General features: G+C 43.6%; 1 protein-coding gene across 1 annotated transcript; it reads right to left on the reverse strand.

Annotated features, from left to right (window-relative positions):
* Positions 1-586: 586 nt before the first annotated feature.
* On the reverse strand, positions 587-13873 carry LOC138980582 (protein FAM8A1-like). The gene is made up of 5 exons (XM_070353481.1): positions 13453-13873; positions 11625-11745; positions 7258-7384; positions 6468-6619; positions 587-962 (listed from the first exon to the last, which is right to left on the reverse strand). Exons 1-5 carry the CDS (start codon positions 13817-13819, stop codon positions 821-823), a joined length of 909 nt encoding a protein of 302 aa, XP_070209582.1. The 5' UTR covers positions 13820-13873; the 3' UTR covers positions 587-820.
* Between the last annotated feature and the right edge of the window lie 2724 nt (positions 13874-16597).

The following is a 16597-nucleotide window of genomic DNA, read 5'->3' on the forward strand; positions in this document are numbered from 1 at the left end:
TCTTTTTATGTGATGGCTGGTTGCCATGGTAGCAATTCAAGATGGCCGTCAAATCAAAATGTAGCAACAGCCCCCGACAGCTCATGGCAGGAATGACATTCAAGGGCAGGTAACTTGCCCCAACAGAAAGCATCCCCAAGGCAGTAATCTAGAAGAGTTACTTCCCTTCACTTACGAAAATTCCAAAAACAAGTGTCTAGTCTATCTCTGGATTCATTACCTTCTCAACTGTGTCAAATAACTTCTAACAAGTTTTCTATTGAAAATAGCTGCATTTCACTCTCCTTTATAAAAAAAAAAGACCTGTAGAAATCCAGCAGACATGACATTGGTAATGTGTGTAAACACCAGTGTAAATGTCCAGGTCTCACTTGTTTGCCCTACTGCATCCCCCCCCCCCCCCTCTCCCCCCCCCCCCCCGACACACCTCCCCCATTTTTATTGACAATCACTCACACCAAAATTTCACAGTCATGCCAGTTGACACAGCCCTTTCTGCACTAGGTTAATACCACAATAATAGTAACAATAATGACAATGATGATAACAATAATGATAGATGAATACTGTACACCTCGTGACCTCTCACACAGCCCGCTTCACACGCTGTCTATCAGCACACGAAGAACACATCCTCACACGTCTTTCACATTTCACACTTCACACTTGACTTCACATTTCACACTTCACACTTGACTTCACATTTCACACTTGACACTTGACTTCACATTTCACATTTCACACTTGACAATGTTTTCTGACTTGACACTCTGGACACCGGACACTGTCTCAGCGAGTTGACCTTCATGCTTCACTAGTTTCACAGCTCCTCCGTCTCCACGACGACGGTGTTGGACAGGACGTCGTAGGCGGCGCGGTTGTGTTTGAACATGAAGACAGTGAGGCATGCTGGGAAGAAGAAGGCGATGGTGAAGTTCTTGATGGCCGAACGAATGAAGGCACTGCACACAACACGCACTGGTCTTACACACACGGACCTGTTTACCCCCAAAACTTGACAAGAGGAATGGTCAAGTCAAAAAATAGTAATCTGATGACCAAAATAGTAACCCAGTGGTTACAAACAACAACATTAGTAACACAAACCTTAGTTGAAGCACATGTGAAAATCGTAGTCTGAACTCAAATGGAGTATTCCCCCCCCCCCCCCTCCCCCCCCCCCCCCCCTCCCCCCCCCCCCCCCCAATCCTGTCAAATAGTAATAAGTTACTCCAAAATAGTGGCGGGTCAACAGTCTGCACACATAACACAACAACAACAATAACTGAATGTAAATAAAACCACAACATAAATTCACACTTAAGAAGTAGGTTTTCAAAAGTAGGATCCTGAATTTGCTGTGCTCTCATGTGGTAAAACAGAAAACCACAAACACACGCTCTCCTTGTCTTCTGACCGCATGCAGGGCTGGACGGCTATAATCATGTTAACTGACACGCTCTCCTTGTCTTCTGACCGCATGCAGGGCTGGACGGCTATAATCATGTTAACTGACACGCTCTCCTTGTCTTCTGACCGCATGCAGGGCTGGACGGCTATAATCATGTTAACTGACACGCTCTCCTTGTCTTCTGACCGCATACAGGGCTGGACGGCTATAATCATGTTAACTGACACACTCTCCTTGTCTTCTGACCGCATGCAGGGCTGGACGGCTATAATCATGTTAACTGACACGCTCTCCTTGTCTTCTGACCGCATGCAGGGCTGGACGGCTATAATCATGTTAACTGACACGCTCTCCTTGTCTTCTGACCGCATGCAGGGCTGGACGGCTATAATCATGTTAACTGACACGCTCTCCTTGTCTTCTGACCGCATGCAGGGCTGGACGGCTATAATCATGTTAACTGACACGCTCTCCTTGTCTTCTGACCGCATACAGGGCTGGACGGCTATAATCATGTTAACTGACACGCTCTCCTTGTCTTCTGACCGCATGCAGGGCTGGACGGCTATAATCATGTTAACTGACACGCTCTCCTTGTCTTCTGACCGCATGCAGGGCTGGACGGCTATAATCATGTTAACTGACACGCTCTCCTTGTCTTCTGACGGCATGCAGGTCTGGACGGCTATAATCATGTTAACTGACACGCTCTCCTTGTCTTCTGACGGCATGCAGGGCTGGACGGCTATAATCATGTTAACTGACACGCTCTCCTTGTCTTCTGACGGCATGCAGGGCTGGACGGCTATAATCATGTTAACTGACACGCTCTCCTTGTCTTCTGACCGCATGCAGGGCTGGACGGCTATAATCATGTTAACTGACACGCTCTCCTTGTCTTCTGACCGCATGCAGGGCTGGACGGCTATAATCATGTTAACTGACACGCTCTCCTTGTCTTCTGAGGGCATGCAGGTCTGGACGGCTATAATCATGTTAACTGACACGCTCTCCTTGTCTTCTGATGGCATGCAGGGCTGGACGGCTATAATCATGTTAACTGACACGCTCTCCTTGTCTTCTGACGGCATGCAGGGCTGGACGGCTATAATCATGTTAACTGACACGCTCTCCTTGTCTTCTGACCGCATGCAGGGCTGGACGGCTATAATCATGTTAACTGACACGCTCTCCTTGTCTTCTGACCGCATGCAGGGCTGGACGGCTATAATCATGTTAACTGACACGCTCTCCTTGTCTTCTGACCGCATGCAGGGCTGGACGGCTATAATCATGTTAACTGACACGCTCTCCTTGTCTTCTGACGGCATGCAGGTCTGGACGGCTATAATCATGTTAACTGACACGCTCTCCTTGTCTTCTGACGGCATGCAGGTCTGGACGGCTATAATCATGTTAACTGACACGCTCTCCTTGTCTTCTGATGGCATGCAGGGCTGGACGGCTATAATCATGTTAACTGACACGCTCTCCTTGTCTTCTGACGGCATGCAGGGCTGGACGGCTATAATCATGTTAACTGACACGCTCTCCTTGTCTTCTGACCGCATGCAGGGCTGGACGGCTATAATCATGTTAACTGACACGCTCTCCTTGTCTTCTGACCGCATGCAGGGCTGGACGGCTATAATCATGTTAACTGACACGCTCTCCTTGTCTTCTGACCGCATGCAGGGCTGGACGGCTATAATCATGTTAACTGACACGCTCTCCTTGTCTTCTGACCGCATGCAGGGCTGGACGGCTATAATCATGTTAACTGACACGCTCTCCTTGTCTTCTGACCGCATGCAGGGCTGGACGGCTATAATCATGTTAACTGACACGCTCTCCTTGTCTTCTGACCGCATGCAGGGCTGGACGGCTATAATCATGTTAACTGACACGCTCTCCTTGTCTTCTGACCGCATGCAGGGCTGGACGGCTATAATCATGTTAACTGACACACTCTCCTTGTCTTCTGACCGCATGCAGGGCTGGACGGCTATAATCATGTTAACTGACACGCTCTCCTTGTCTTCTGACCGCATGCAGGGCTGGACGGCTATAATCATGTTACCTGACACGCTCTCCTTGTCTTCTGACCGCATGCAGGGCTGGACGGCTATAATCATGTTAACTGACACGCTTTCATGTGCACTGAATCCGATTGAATTTAGTGACCGTTGCCTCTCATTCTCTCTCTCATCCCACTGAATTTAGTGACTGTTGCCTCTCATTCTCTCTCTCATCCCACTGAATTTAGTGACTGTTGCCTCTCATTCTCTCTCTCATCCCACTGAATTTAGTGACCGTTGCCTCTCATTCTCTCTCATATCCCACTGAATTTAGTGACTGTTGCCTCTCATTCTCTCTCTCATCCCACTGAATTTAGTGACCGTTGCCTCTCATTCTCTCTCTCATCCCACTGAATTTAGTGACTGTTGCCTCTCATTCTCTCTCTCATCCCACTGAATTTAGTGACCGTTGCCTCTCATTCTCTCTCTCATCCCACTGAATTTAGTGACTGTTGCCTCTCATTCTCTCTCTCATCCCACTGAATTTAGTGACCGTTGCCTCTCATTCTCTCTCTCATCCCACTGAATTTAGTGACTGTTGCCTCTCATTCTCTCTCTCATCCCACTGAATTTAGTGACCGTTGCCTCTCATTCTCTCTCATCCCACTGAATTTAGTGACCGTTGCCTCTCATTCTCTCTCTCATCCCACTGAATTTAGTGACCGTTGCCTCTCATTCTCTCTCTCATCCCACTGAATTTAGTGACCGTTGCCTCTTGCATTCTTTCTCTCATCCCACTGAATTTAGTGACTGTTGCCTCTCATTCTCTCTCTCATCCCACTGAATTTAGTGACCGTTGCCTCTCATTCTCTCTCTCATCCCACTGAATTTAGTGACTGTTGCCTCTTGCATTCTCTCTCTCATCCCACTGAATTTAGTGACTGTTGCCTCTCATTCTCTCTCATCCCACTGAATTTAGTGACTGTTGCCTCTCATTCTCTCTCATCCCACTGAATTTAGTGACTGTTGCCTCTCATTCTCTCTCTCATCCCACTGAATTTAGTGACCGTTGCCTCTCATTCTCTCTCTCATCCCACTGAATTTAGTGACTGTTGCCTCTCATTCTCTCTCTCATCCCACTGAATTTAGTGACTGTTGCCTCTTGCATTCTCTCTCTCATCCCACTGAATTTAGTGACTGTTGCCTCTCATTCTCTCTCTCATCCCACTGAATTTAGTGACTGTTGCCTCTTGCATTCTCTCTCTCATCCCACTGAATTTAGTGACTGTTGCCTCTCATTCTCTCTCTCATCCCACTGAATTTAGTGACCGTTGCCTCTCATTCTCTCTCTCATCCCACTGAATTTAGTGACCGTTGCCTCTCATTCTCTCTCTCATCCCACTGAATTTAGTGACTGTTGCCTCTCATTCTCTCTCTCATCCCACTGAATTTAGTGACCGTTGCCTCTCATTCTCTCTCTCATCCCACTGAATTTAGTGACCGTTGCCTCTCATTCTCTCTCTCATCCCACTGAATTTAGTGACCGTTGCCTCTCATTCTCTCTCTCATCCCACTGAATTTAGTGACCGTTGCCTCTCATTCTCTCTCTCATCCCACTGAATTTAGTGACTGTTGCCTCTTGCATTCTCTCTCTCATCCCACTGAATTTAGTGACCGTTGCCTCTCATTCTCTCTCTCATCCCACTGAATTTAGTGACCGTTGCCTCTCATTCTCTCTCTCATCCCACTGAATTTAGTGACCGTTGCCTCTCATTCTCTCTCTCATCCCACTGAATTTAGTGACAGTTGCCTCTTGCATTCTTTCTCTCATCCCACTGAATTTAGTGACTGTTGCCTCTCATTCTCTCTCTCATCCCACTGAATTTAGTGACCGTTGCCTCTCATTCTCTCTCTCATCCCACTGAATTTAGTGACTGTTGCCTCTTGCATTCTCTCTCTCATCCCACTGAATTTAGTGACTGTTGCCTCTCATTCTCTCTCTCATCCCACTGAATTTAGTGACCGTTGCCTCTCATTCTCTCTCTCATCCCACTGAATTTAGTGACCGTTGCCTCTCATTCTCTCTCTCATCCCACTGAATTTAGTGACTGTTGCCTCTCATTCTCTCTCTCATCCCACTGAATTTAGTGACCGTTGCCTCTCATTCTCTCTCTCATCCCACTGAATTTAGTGACCGTTGCCTCTCATTCTCTCTCTCATCCCACTGAATTTAGTGACCGTTGCCTCTCATTCTCTCTCTCATCCCACTGAATTTAGTGACCGTTGCCTCTCATTCTCTCTCTCATCCCACTGAATTTAGTGACTGTTGCCTCTTGCATTCTCTCTCTCATCCCACTGAATTTAGTGACCGTTGCCTCTTGCATTCTCTCTCTCATCCCACTGAATTTAGTGACTGTTGCCTCTCATTCTCTCTCTCATCCCACTGAATTTAGTGACCGTCTCCTCTTGCATTCTCTCTCTCATCCCACTGAATTTAGTGACCGTTGCCTCTTGCATTCTCTCTCTCATCCCACTGAATTTAGTGACCGTTGCCTCTCATTCTCTCTCTCATGTATGCATTTCTCTTGATATAGCGAAAGATTTATGACGCCTTTTCTTGTCTTATGCAAGCACACTGATGGCTAATACAACATATGAGAGATAGGCAGGACCTCCCACAACGAGGTATGCATGCAGGAAGCTACAAAACAAACACCGCTAACATTCTGTTGTTTTTGAGAGGCTGATGCTCAATGCCTTACAGTGTTTGCTGTCTACAGACAGAGAGTTAGATGTACACACACACACACACACACACACACACACACACACACCAACAAGTGGAGTGGGACCCCCATTTTAAGACACCCCCCCCCCCCCCCCCCCCAATTTAAGACTTAACCCTTCCTAAGACCTTGTTTTTCATATATAAGTAATTCATAACCTTTGAGACATTAACCCTTGTTCTAAGACTTGCTCTTTTTAAGGACCCAATTTTCTCGCATTTTTGGAGGTCTTCTGAGGGGGTTGAACTGTACCTAAACCAGCCGATGTCGGTGGCGGGCGCGACCAGTATCCTGTCGTGTCCCAGGTCCTGTAGCTCACTGCACGACAACACGCGCAGACCCATCAGTCGCTTGCCTGGAGTTGCTCCCCCTACCGTGCCGATCCCGCGTCGCAAACACATTGTCTGAAATACACCAGTTACAATTTGTTGTTTAAGGCCAAAAAACAAAAAAAGTCTGTTTACGGTAACCCGACCGACCCTAGTTTTTTCGCGCGACCCTAGACTTTTTTTTGGCATTTGGGAAAAAAAAAAAAAAAAAAAAATCTTGTTTTTTTGGCAAAATAACGTAAAAATATTGTTTTTTGGAAAAAAAAAAAAAAAACAAAAAAAAAAATCCCGACCTGCCGACCCTATTTTTTTGGGCCTATGTTACCGTAAACAGACCTATTTTTTTTTTTTGGCCTAAGTGTTTTAATCACATCGTTTTGGTTTATATATGAGCATGACTGTCAGTCTGCCGAATGCATTTCTGGGTTAGTTTATTCTAATTCCTAGAAATGCTGCAGATGTAGTCACACTGACCCTTCATGTTTAATTAGCTTAGAAAAAGCTGTGAAAATCACATGTGGCCGATACTCCTTCAGTAACAATAAGTTTCAAGGCTAAGTCACACACACACACACACACACACACACACACACACACACACACACAGAGTGATCAGAAGGCGGTTGACACACACACACACACACACACACACACACACACACACACACACACACACACACACACACACACACATATTGAGAGAAAGTGCTGACCTCAAAGACGGTGATCAGAAGGCGGTTGACGATTTCCATGGCGATGACCTCGGAGGTGATGGCGAACGCTCGGTCGTAGTCAATGTCCTCCAGGTTCTCCAGGAACTCGTAGTCCAGGATGTCATCCCTGTCGGTGTCACAGGAATATGTCACGTCAAGTGTGTGTGTGCGTGTGTGTGTTTGTATTTGCGTGTATGTGTCTGTGTCTGTGTGTGTGTGTGTGTGCGATTAGGTATTATAAATTTGGTCAATGTAGACTGAACAGGAGAGATTTTAGAGCTAAATGAATAGCCCAATAACAACTGCTAGATAAACGCAAAGACTGTCAGACAACTCTGTCAGTGTAGAGAAGCTGCTGTAAAAGGGAGACTACTGAGTGACCCTGTAACACAAAAATAACCTGTGACAAGTCTTCTACAGAGTTAATAACATGAAAACAGAGTGAGTATCATGAAGACAAGAGTTGGTAACATGAAGACAGCAACATGAAGACAGAGTTAGCAACATGAAGACAGTAAGATGAAGACAGTAAGATGAAGACAGCAACATGAAGACAGCAACATGAAGACAGTAAGATGAAGACAGCAACATGAAGACAGCAACATGAAGACAGCAACATGAAGACAGTAAGATGAAGACAGCAACATGAAGACAGTAAGATGAAGACAGCAACATGAAGACAGCAACATGAAGACAGCAACATGAAGACAGCAACATGAAGACAGTAAGATGAAGACAGTAAGATGAAGACAGCAACATGAAGACAGCAACATGAAGACAGCAACATGAAGACAGTAACATGAAGACAGTAAGATGAAGACAGCAACATGAAGACAGCAACATGAAGACAGCAACATGAAGACAGTAAGATGAAGACAGCAACATGAAGACAGCAACATGAAGACAGCAACATGAAGACAGTAAGATGAAGACAGCAACATGAAGACAGCAACATGAAGACAGCAACATGAAGACAGCAACATGAAGACAGTAAGATGAAGACAGCAACATGAAGACAGTAAGATGAAGACAGCAACATGAAGACAGTAAGATGAAGACAGCAACATGAAGACAGCAACATGAAGACAGTAAGATGAAGACAGCAACATGAAGACAGCAACATGAAGACAGTAAGATGAAGACAGCAACATGAAGACAGCAACATGAAGACAGCAACATGAAGACAGCAACATGAAGACAGCAACATGAAGACAGCAACATGAAGACAGTAAGATGAAGACAGCAACATGAAGACAGCAACATGAAGACAGTAAGATGAAGACAGCAACATGAAGACAGCAACATGAAGACAGCAACATGAAGACAGCAACATGAAGACAGCAACATGAAGACAGCAACATGAAGACAGTAAGATGAAGACAGCAACATGAAGACAGCAACATGAAGACAGTAAGATGAAGACAGCAACATGAAGACAGCAACATGAAGACAGCAACATGAAGACAGCAACATGAAGACAGCAACATGAAGACAGCAACATGAAGACAGTAAGATGAAGACAGCAACATGAAGACAGCAACATGAAGACAGTAAGATGAAGACAGCAACATGAAGACAGCAACATGAAGACAGCAACATGAAGACAGCAACATGAAGACAGCAACATGAAGACAGCAACATGAAGACAGTAAGATGAAGACAGCAACATGAAGACAGCAACATGAAGACAGTAAGATGAAGACAGCAACATGAAGACAGCAACATGAAGACAGCAACATGAAGACAGTAAGATGAAGACAGCAACATGAAGACAGCAACATGAAGACAGTAAGATGAAGACAGCAACATGAAGACAGCAACATGAAGACAGTAAGATGAAGACAGCAACATGAAGACAGCAACATGAAGACAGCAACATGAAGACAGCAACATGAAGACAGTAAGATGAAGACAGCAACATGAAGACAGCAACATGAAGACAGTAAGATGAAGACAGCAACATGAAGACAGTAAGATGAAGACAGCAACATGAAGACAGCAACATGAAGACAGCAACATGAAGACAGTAAGATGAAGACAGCAACATGAAGACAGCAACATGAAGACAGCAACATGAAGACAGTAAGATGAAGACAGCAACATGAAGACAGCAACATGAAGACAGCAACATGAAGACAGCAACATGAAGACAGCAACATGAAGACAGCAACATGAAGACAGCAACATGAAGACAGCAACATGAAGACAGTAAGATGAAGACAGCAACATGAAGACAGCAACATGAAGACAGCAACATGAAGACAGTAAGATGAAGACAGCAACATGAAGACAGCAACATGAAGACAGCAACATGAAGACAGCAACATGAAGACAGTAAGATGAAGACAGCAACATGAAGACAGTAAGATGAAGACAGCAACATGAAGACAGCAACATGAAGACAGCAACATGAAGACAGCAACATGAAGACAGCAACATGAAGACAGCAACATGAAGACAGCAACATGAAGACAGCAACATGAAGACAGCAACATGAAGACAGCAACATGAAGACAGCAACATGAAGACAGCAACATGAAGACAGCAACATGAAGACAGCAACATGAAGACAGCAACATGAAGACAGTAAGATGAAGACAGTAAGATGAAGACAGTAAGATGAAGACAGCAACATGAAGACAGCAACATGAAGACAGCAACATGAAGACAGCAACATGAAGACAGTAAGATGAAGACAGCAACATGAAGACAGCAACATGAAGACAGCAACATGAAGACAGCAACATGAAGACAGCAACATGAAGACAGCAACATGAAGACAGTAAGATGAAGACAGTAAGATGAAGACAGTAAGATGAAGACAGCAACATGAAGACAGTAAGATGAAGACAGTAAGATGAAGACAGCAACATGAAGACAGCAACATGAAGACAGTAAGATGAACACAGCAACATGAAGACAGCAACATGAAGACAGCAACATGAAGACAGTAAGATGAAGACAGCAACATGAAGACAGTAAGATGAAGACAGTAAGATGAAGACAGCAACATGAAGACAGCAAGATGAAGACAGTAAGATGAAGACAGCAACATGAAGACAGCAACATGAAGACAGTAAGATGAAGACAGCAACATGAAGACAGCAACATGAAGACAGTAAGATGAAGACAGCAACATGAAGACAGCAACATGAAGACAGCAACATGAAGACAGCAACATGAAGACAGCAACATGAAGACAGCAACATGAAGACAGTAAGATGAAGACAGCAACATGAAGACAGTAACATGAAGACAGTAAGATGAAGACAGTAAGATGAAGACAGCAACATGAAGACAGCAACATGAAGACAGCAACATGAAGACAGCAACATGAAGACAGCAACATGAAGACAGCAACATGAAGACAGTAAGATGAAGACAGTAAGATGAAGACAGCAACATGAAGACAGCAACATGAAGACAGTAAGATGAAGACAGCAACATGAAGACAGCAACATGAAGACAGCAACATGAAGACAGTAAGATGAAGACAGCAACATGAAGACAGTAAGATGAAGACAGTAAGATGAAGACAGCAACATGAAGACAGCAACATGAAGACAGTAAGATGAAGACAGCAACATGAAGACAGCAACATGAAGACAGTAACATGAAGACAGCAACATGAAGACAGCAACATGAAGACAGCAACATGAAGACAGCAACATGAAGACAGCAACATGAAGACAGCAACATGAAGACAGCAACATGAAGACAGTAAGATGAAGACAGCAACATGAAGACAGCAACATGAAGACAGTAAGATGAAGACAGTAAGATGAAGACAGCAACATGAAGACAGCAACATGAAGACAGCAACATGAAGACAGCAACATGAAGACAGCAACATGAAGACAGCAACATGAAGACAGCAACATGAAGACAGTAAGATGAAGACAGCAACATGAAGACAGCAACATGAAGACAGTAAGATGAAGACAGCAACATGAAGACAGCAACATGAAGACAGCAACATGAAGACAGTAAGATGAAGACAGCAACATGAAGACAGCAACATGAAGACAGCAACATGAAGACAGCAACATGAAGACAGTAAGATGAAGACAGTAAGATGAAGACAGCAACATGAAGACAGCAACATGAAGACAGTAAGATGAAGACAGCAACATGAAGACAGCAACATGAAGACAGCAACATGAAGACAGTAAGATGAAGACAGCAACATGAAGACAGTAAGATGAAGACAGTAAGATGAAGACAGCAACATGAAGACAGCAACATGAAGACAGTAAGATGAAGACAGCAACATGAAGACAGCAACATGAAGACAGCAACATGAAGACAGCAACATGAAGACAGCAACATGAAGACAGTAAGATGAAGACAGTAAGATGAAGACTGACATGAAACCCATCTCGCGCATGAAGACGACGGTGACGACCAGCTTGATGTAGAAGAGGATGGTGAAATCGATCAGCTCGGCCGACACTCTCCTCCAGAAGGAAGGGATCTTGCACTCTATGCCTGCCACACAAAACATCAAAGTGGCGTCTTAGTTGTCTGTCAACTTTGGGCGGGAAAAAACTGCTACAGCGGAACCCCCCTTTAAAGACCCCCCAATTTAAAGACCTAACTCCTATATCAAGACCTAACTCCTATATCAAGACCTAACTCCTATATCAAGACCTTTCTTTTTTAGATTATCTGTTCATAACTTTTGTTAATTTAACTCTCTTTTACTTTAAGGACCTCCTTCCTTTTAAGACCAGCATTTCTTAGATTATTGGAGGTCTGTAAAGGGGGTTACACTATATATATCATTTTGAATTATATCATGAACGCCAGTTGTTCGTGTCCATGGTAGAAAGGAAAAACAGACCTGGGAACACCTGTTTTGCACTTTGAGTATTCTCAAACAAACTTGGTGTATTTTCAAAAAAATGAGCGTACTCCACACAGCGTTTGCACATCCATGATTAAAACATGCCTCATGTGCAATGTCACACCGTTAATTAAGTTTACCTATACATTTAAAACAAATGCTTTTTTCAATTTTTACTGACAAAAACTGTACATACCGTATTTGACGGACTACAAGCCGCGACTTTTAAAAAAAAAATCGCATTGCGGCTTATAAAAAGATGCGACTAAAACGTTACCTAAACTTGAATAGCATTCACCTAATGGAAGTCGCCGCGGATTTTCATTTCGCTCGATTAGCGATTACCGGTACTTTATTAGCTCTCTACTCAAGACTCAGCGCTTTTCTCTTTCTTTCGCGAATCTTCGTTTGTCAACAAGTCGTCGTGACAAGCGTACAGAGAAACACCGGATGTATCAGGATCTCGCGCGTGCGAGATTTCTGTTTTTTTGTGTCTCGCGATAGTTGGAGGAGCGAGAGCCGCCATGTTGTGTTTTCGTCTGCTCGAAATATGCGCAAAAGTCGTAAATTATCCAAAAAAAGCTTATTCCGGGCGGGACTACATGTGTGTGTTGGTTACAAATTGTGTGTGTGTGATATTTTTCTTCAAACTTTTTCACTTTTCTTCTTTGTTTCACTTGTTTATTCTCGGAGCCGATTTCGCCAAATACCGTACTTTCGTTTGCCTGGTTGTTTTGATTGATTGACACGATCCGATTATATTTTTTTCGACGGCGGCTAATATAGTGATGTAATCATGTGCCAAAATACTGGATCGGCTTCAGGATGGGCTTGTGAAGAAAAGTAGTCTAGGAATTTTTCTCGTCGTTTTTTTTTCCCACTGACCGTACTGAGCGTATTCTCGACAATCATGCGTACAAAATACGGCGAAATCGTTTGGGTTCAGAGGTCTGGAAAAGGTATGGCATTGGCAATCAGAACTCGATTCAATGTGTGGTGCAATGTCTAAAGAAGTGTATTTGAGTTTTTACTCACTTGGAATTTTGGTGACACACAACACACAAATAAATCATTTTAGTTTCTTACACATGTCAACACATAGTGACATAAGTGATGTATGTGCGCATGTCAGCCTTGTCACAGTGACACACACTGACACAGAACTCAAGCGCCCGTCCTATTCATCAAAAACTGAGTTAAACAATACTGGGTTTGTACACACAGACGGTGAGAACAACACCGACTGTCACGGTTAATGCAGGTGGTCATTCATCGTCAGTCACAGCCACACCTTCAATAAAATAATTACTGTCTCAGTGTCAGTGTCAGAGTCAATGTCATCTTCTCACCATGAAAACGGTGAGGTGCTGAAGCGTGTCGATTCGCTATGGTTGGCCCTTGGGATGCCCTGGGCGGTGGTACAGTTGGCTGCTGTAGCTGAAATCCTGGTCCAGAAGTTACAGGCGTGCTGTGCGGAAACTGAGCAGTCTGAAAACACGGAGGGGGGCACATCGCCAGAAACTGTTGCATCGCCGACATTGTGTAGTACTGCCACAGCCATGGCCGAAGGGCCTGGGCATATTCCCTGGCATTTTTGTATTGCATACGATCCGCTTGAGGTGGAAACTGATAATACGGCGTGTTTAATGGCGCTGCTGGTTCAGGATTCCCATTTGTTGTTGTTCGCTTGCGGGTGTCATCGCCACTCGACGCCATTTTGATACACTGGAAACCTAAGTGTCGTGTAAGAGTCACCTCCCTTGCACTTAACTCGTCACTTTCTGCACGTGAGATGAACGGTGATCGGATTGTACAACTTCAGCAGGGGCGGACGAGGTGGGGGGGGGGGGGGTCACAGGGGGTACGTGCCCCCCCCCCCCCCCCCCCCCGAAAAAAAAAGAAGAAAAAAAAGATTTTTCTATGCTGATTCTATGACCATTTCTAAGTTCAAATGGCACCAGATGGCACCATTTTGCTTCTTTGGGCAAATTTTTTTTTTCGGGGGGGCATGCCCCCGGACCCCCCTAGTAAATTCGGGCGCTTCGCGCCCATCACATTCACTTTCGATTCAAAGTGCCCCCCCCCCCCCCTTACAAAGCAACTGATCCGCCCCTGTTCAGGATATTCATTCAACAACAAACATCATATTTGACCTCAATTAGTCTGAGCTTAACGGTTCATGTCACGACTCTGTCCTTCTAATAAGACTTTCTTGACGAAAGTAGGCTAAACACATAATCTCAACATATACCTTCACTGACTGACTCAGTGATTAAAACAAGTCAAGTTTAGCATGCACTGACTGACTCAGTGATTAAAACAAGTCAAGTTTAGCATGCACTGACTGACTCAGTGATTAAAACAAGTCAAGTTTAGCATGCACTGACTGACTCAGTGATTAAAACAAGTCAAGTTTAGCATGCACTGACTGACTCAGTGATTAAAACAAGTCAAGTTTAGCATGCACTGACTGACTCAGTGATTAAAACAAGTCAAGTTTAGCATGCACTGACTGACTCAGTGATTAAAACAAGTCAAGTTTAGCATGCACTGACTGACTCAGTGATTAAAACAAGTCAAGTTTAGCATGCACTGACTGACTCAGTGATTAAAACAAGTCAAGTTTAGCATGCACTGACTGACTCAGTGATTAAAACAAGTCAAGTTTAGCATGCACTGACTGACTCAGTGATTAAAACAAGTCAAGTTTAGCATGCACTGACTGACTCAGTGATTAAAACAAGTCAAGTTTAGCATGCACTGACTGACTCAGTGATTAAAACAAGTCAAGTTTAGCATGCACTGACTGACTCAGTGATTAAAACAAGTCAAGTTTAGCATGCACTGACTGACTCAGTGATTAAAACAAGTCAAGTTTAGCATGCACTGACTGACTCAGTGATTAAAACAAGTCAAGTTTAGCATGCACTGACTGACTCAGTGATTAAAACAAGTCAAGTTTAGCATGCACTGACTGACTCAGTGATTAAAACAAGTCAAGTTTAGCATGCACTGACTGACTCAGTGATTAAAACAAGTCAAGTTTAGCATGCACTGACTGACTCAGTGATTAAAACAAGTCAAGTTTAGCATGCACTGACTGACTCAGTGATTAAAACAAGTCAAGTTTAGCATGCACTGACTGACTCAGTGATTAAAACAAGTCAAGTTTAGCATGCACTGACTGACTCAGTGATTAAAACAAGTCAAGTTTAGCATGCACTGACTGACTCAGTGATTAAAACAAGTCAAGTTTAGCATGCACTGACTGACTCAGTGATTAAAACAAGTCAAGTTTAGCATGCACTGACTGACTCAGTGATTAAAACAAGTCAAGTTTAGCATGCACTGACTGACTCAGTGATTAAAACAAGTCAAGTTTAGCATGCACTGACTGACTCAGTGATTAAAACAAGTCAAGTTTAGCATGCACTGACTGACTCAGTGATTAAAACAAGTCAAGTTTAGCATGCACTGACTGACTCAGTGATTAAAACAAGTCAAGTTTAGCATGCACTGACTGACTCAGTGATTAAAACAAGTCAAGTTTAGCATGCACTGACTGACTCAGTGATTAAAACAAGTCAAGTTTAGCATGCACTGACTGACTCAGTGATTAAAACAAGTCAAGTTTAGCATGCACTGACTGACTCAGTGATTAAAACAAGTCAAGTTTAGCATGCACTGACTGACTCAGTGATTAAAACAAGTCAAGTTTAGCATGCACTGACTGACTCAGTGATTAAAACAAGTCAAGTTTAGCATGCACTGACTGACTCAGTGATTAAAACAAGTCAAGTTTAGCATGCACTGACTGACTCAGTGATTAAAACAAGTCAAGTTTAGCATGCACTGACTGACTCAGTGATTAAAACAAGTCAAGTTTAGCATGCACTGACTGACTCAGTGATTAAAACAAGTCAAGTTTAGCATGCACTGAGTGACTCAGTGATTAAAACAAGTCAAGTTTAGCATGCACTGACTGACTCAGTGATTAAAACAAGTCAAGTTTAGCATGCACTGACTGACTCAGTGATTAAAACAAGTCAAGTTTAGCATGCACTGACTGACTCAGTGATTAAAACAAGTCAAGTTTAGCATGCACTGACTGACTCAGTGATTAAAACAAGTCAAGTTTAGCATGCACTGACTGACTCAGTGATTAAAACAAGTCAAGTTTAGCATGCACTGACTGACTCAGTGATTAAAACAAGTCAAGTTTAGCATGCACTGACTGACTCAGTGATTAAAACAAGTCAAGTTTAGCATGCACTGACTGACTCAGTGATTAAAACAAGTCAAGTTTAGCATGCACTGACTGACTCAGTGATTAAAACAAGTCAAGTTTAGCATGCACTGACTGACTCAGTGATTAAAACAAGTCAAGTTTAGCATGCACTGACTGACTCAGTGATTAAAACAAGTCAAGTTTAGCATGCACTGACTGACTCAGTGATTAAAACAAGTCAAGTTTAGCATGCACTGACTGACTCA

Source organism: Littorina saxatilis, linkage group LG11, assembly GCF_037325665.1.
Source record: "Littorina saxatilis isolate snail1 linkage group LG11, US_GU_Lsax_2.0, whole genome shotgun sequence".
NCBI lineage: Eukaryota > Metazoa > Mollusca > Gastropoda > Littorinimorpha > Littorinidae > Littorina > Littorina saxatilis.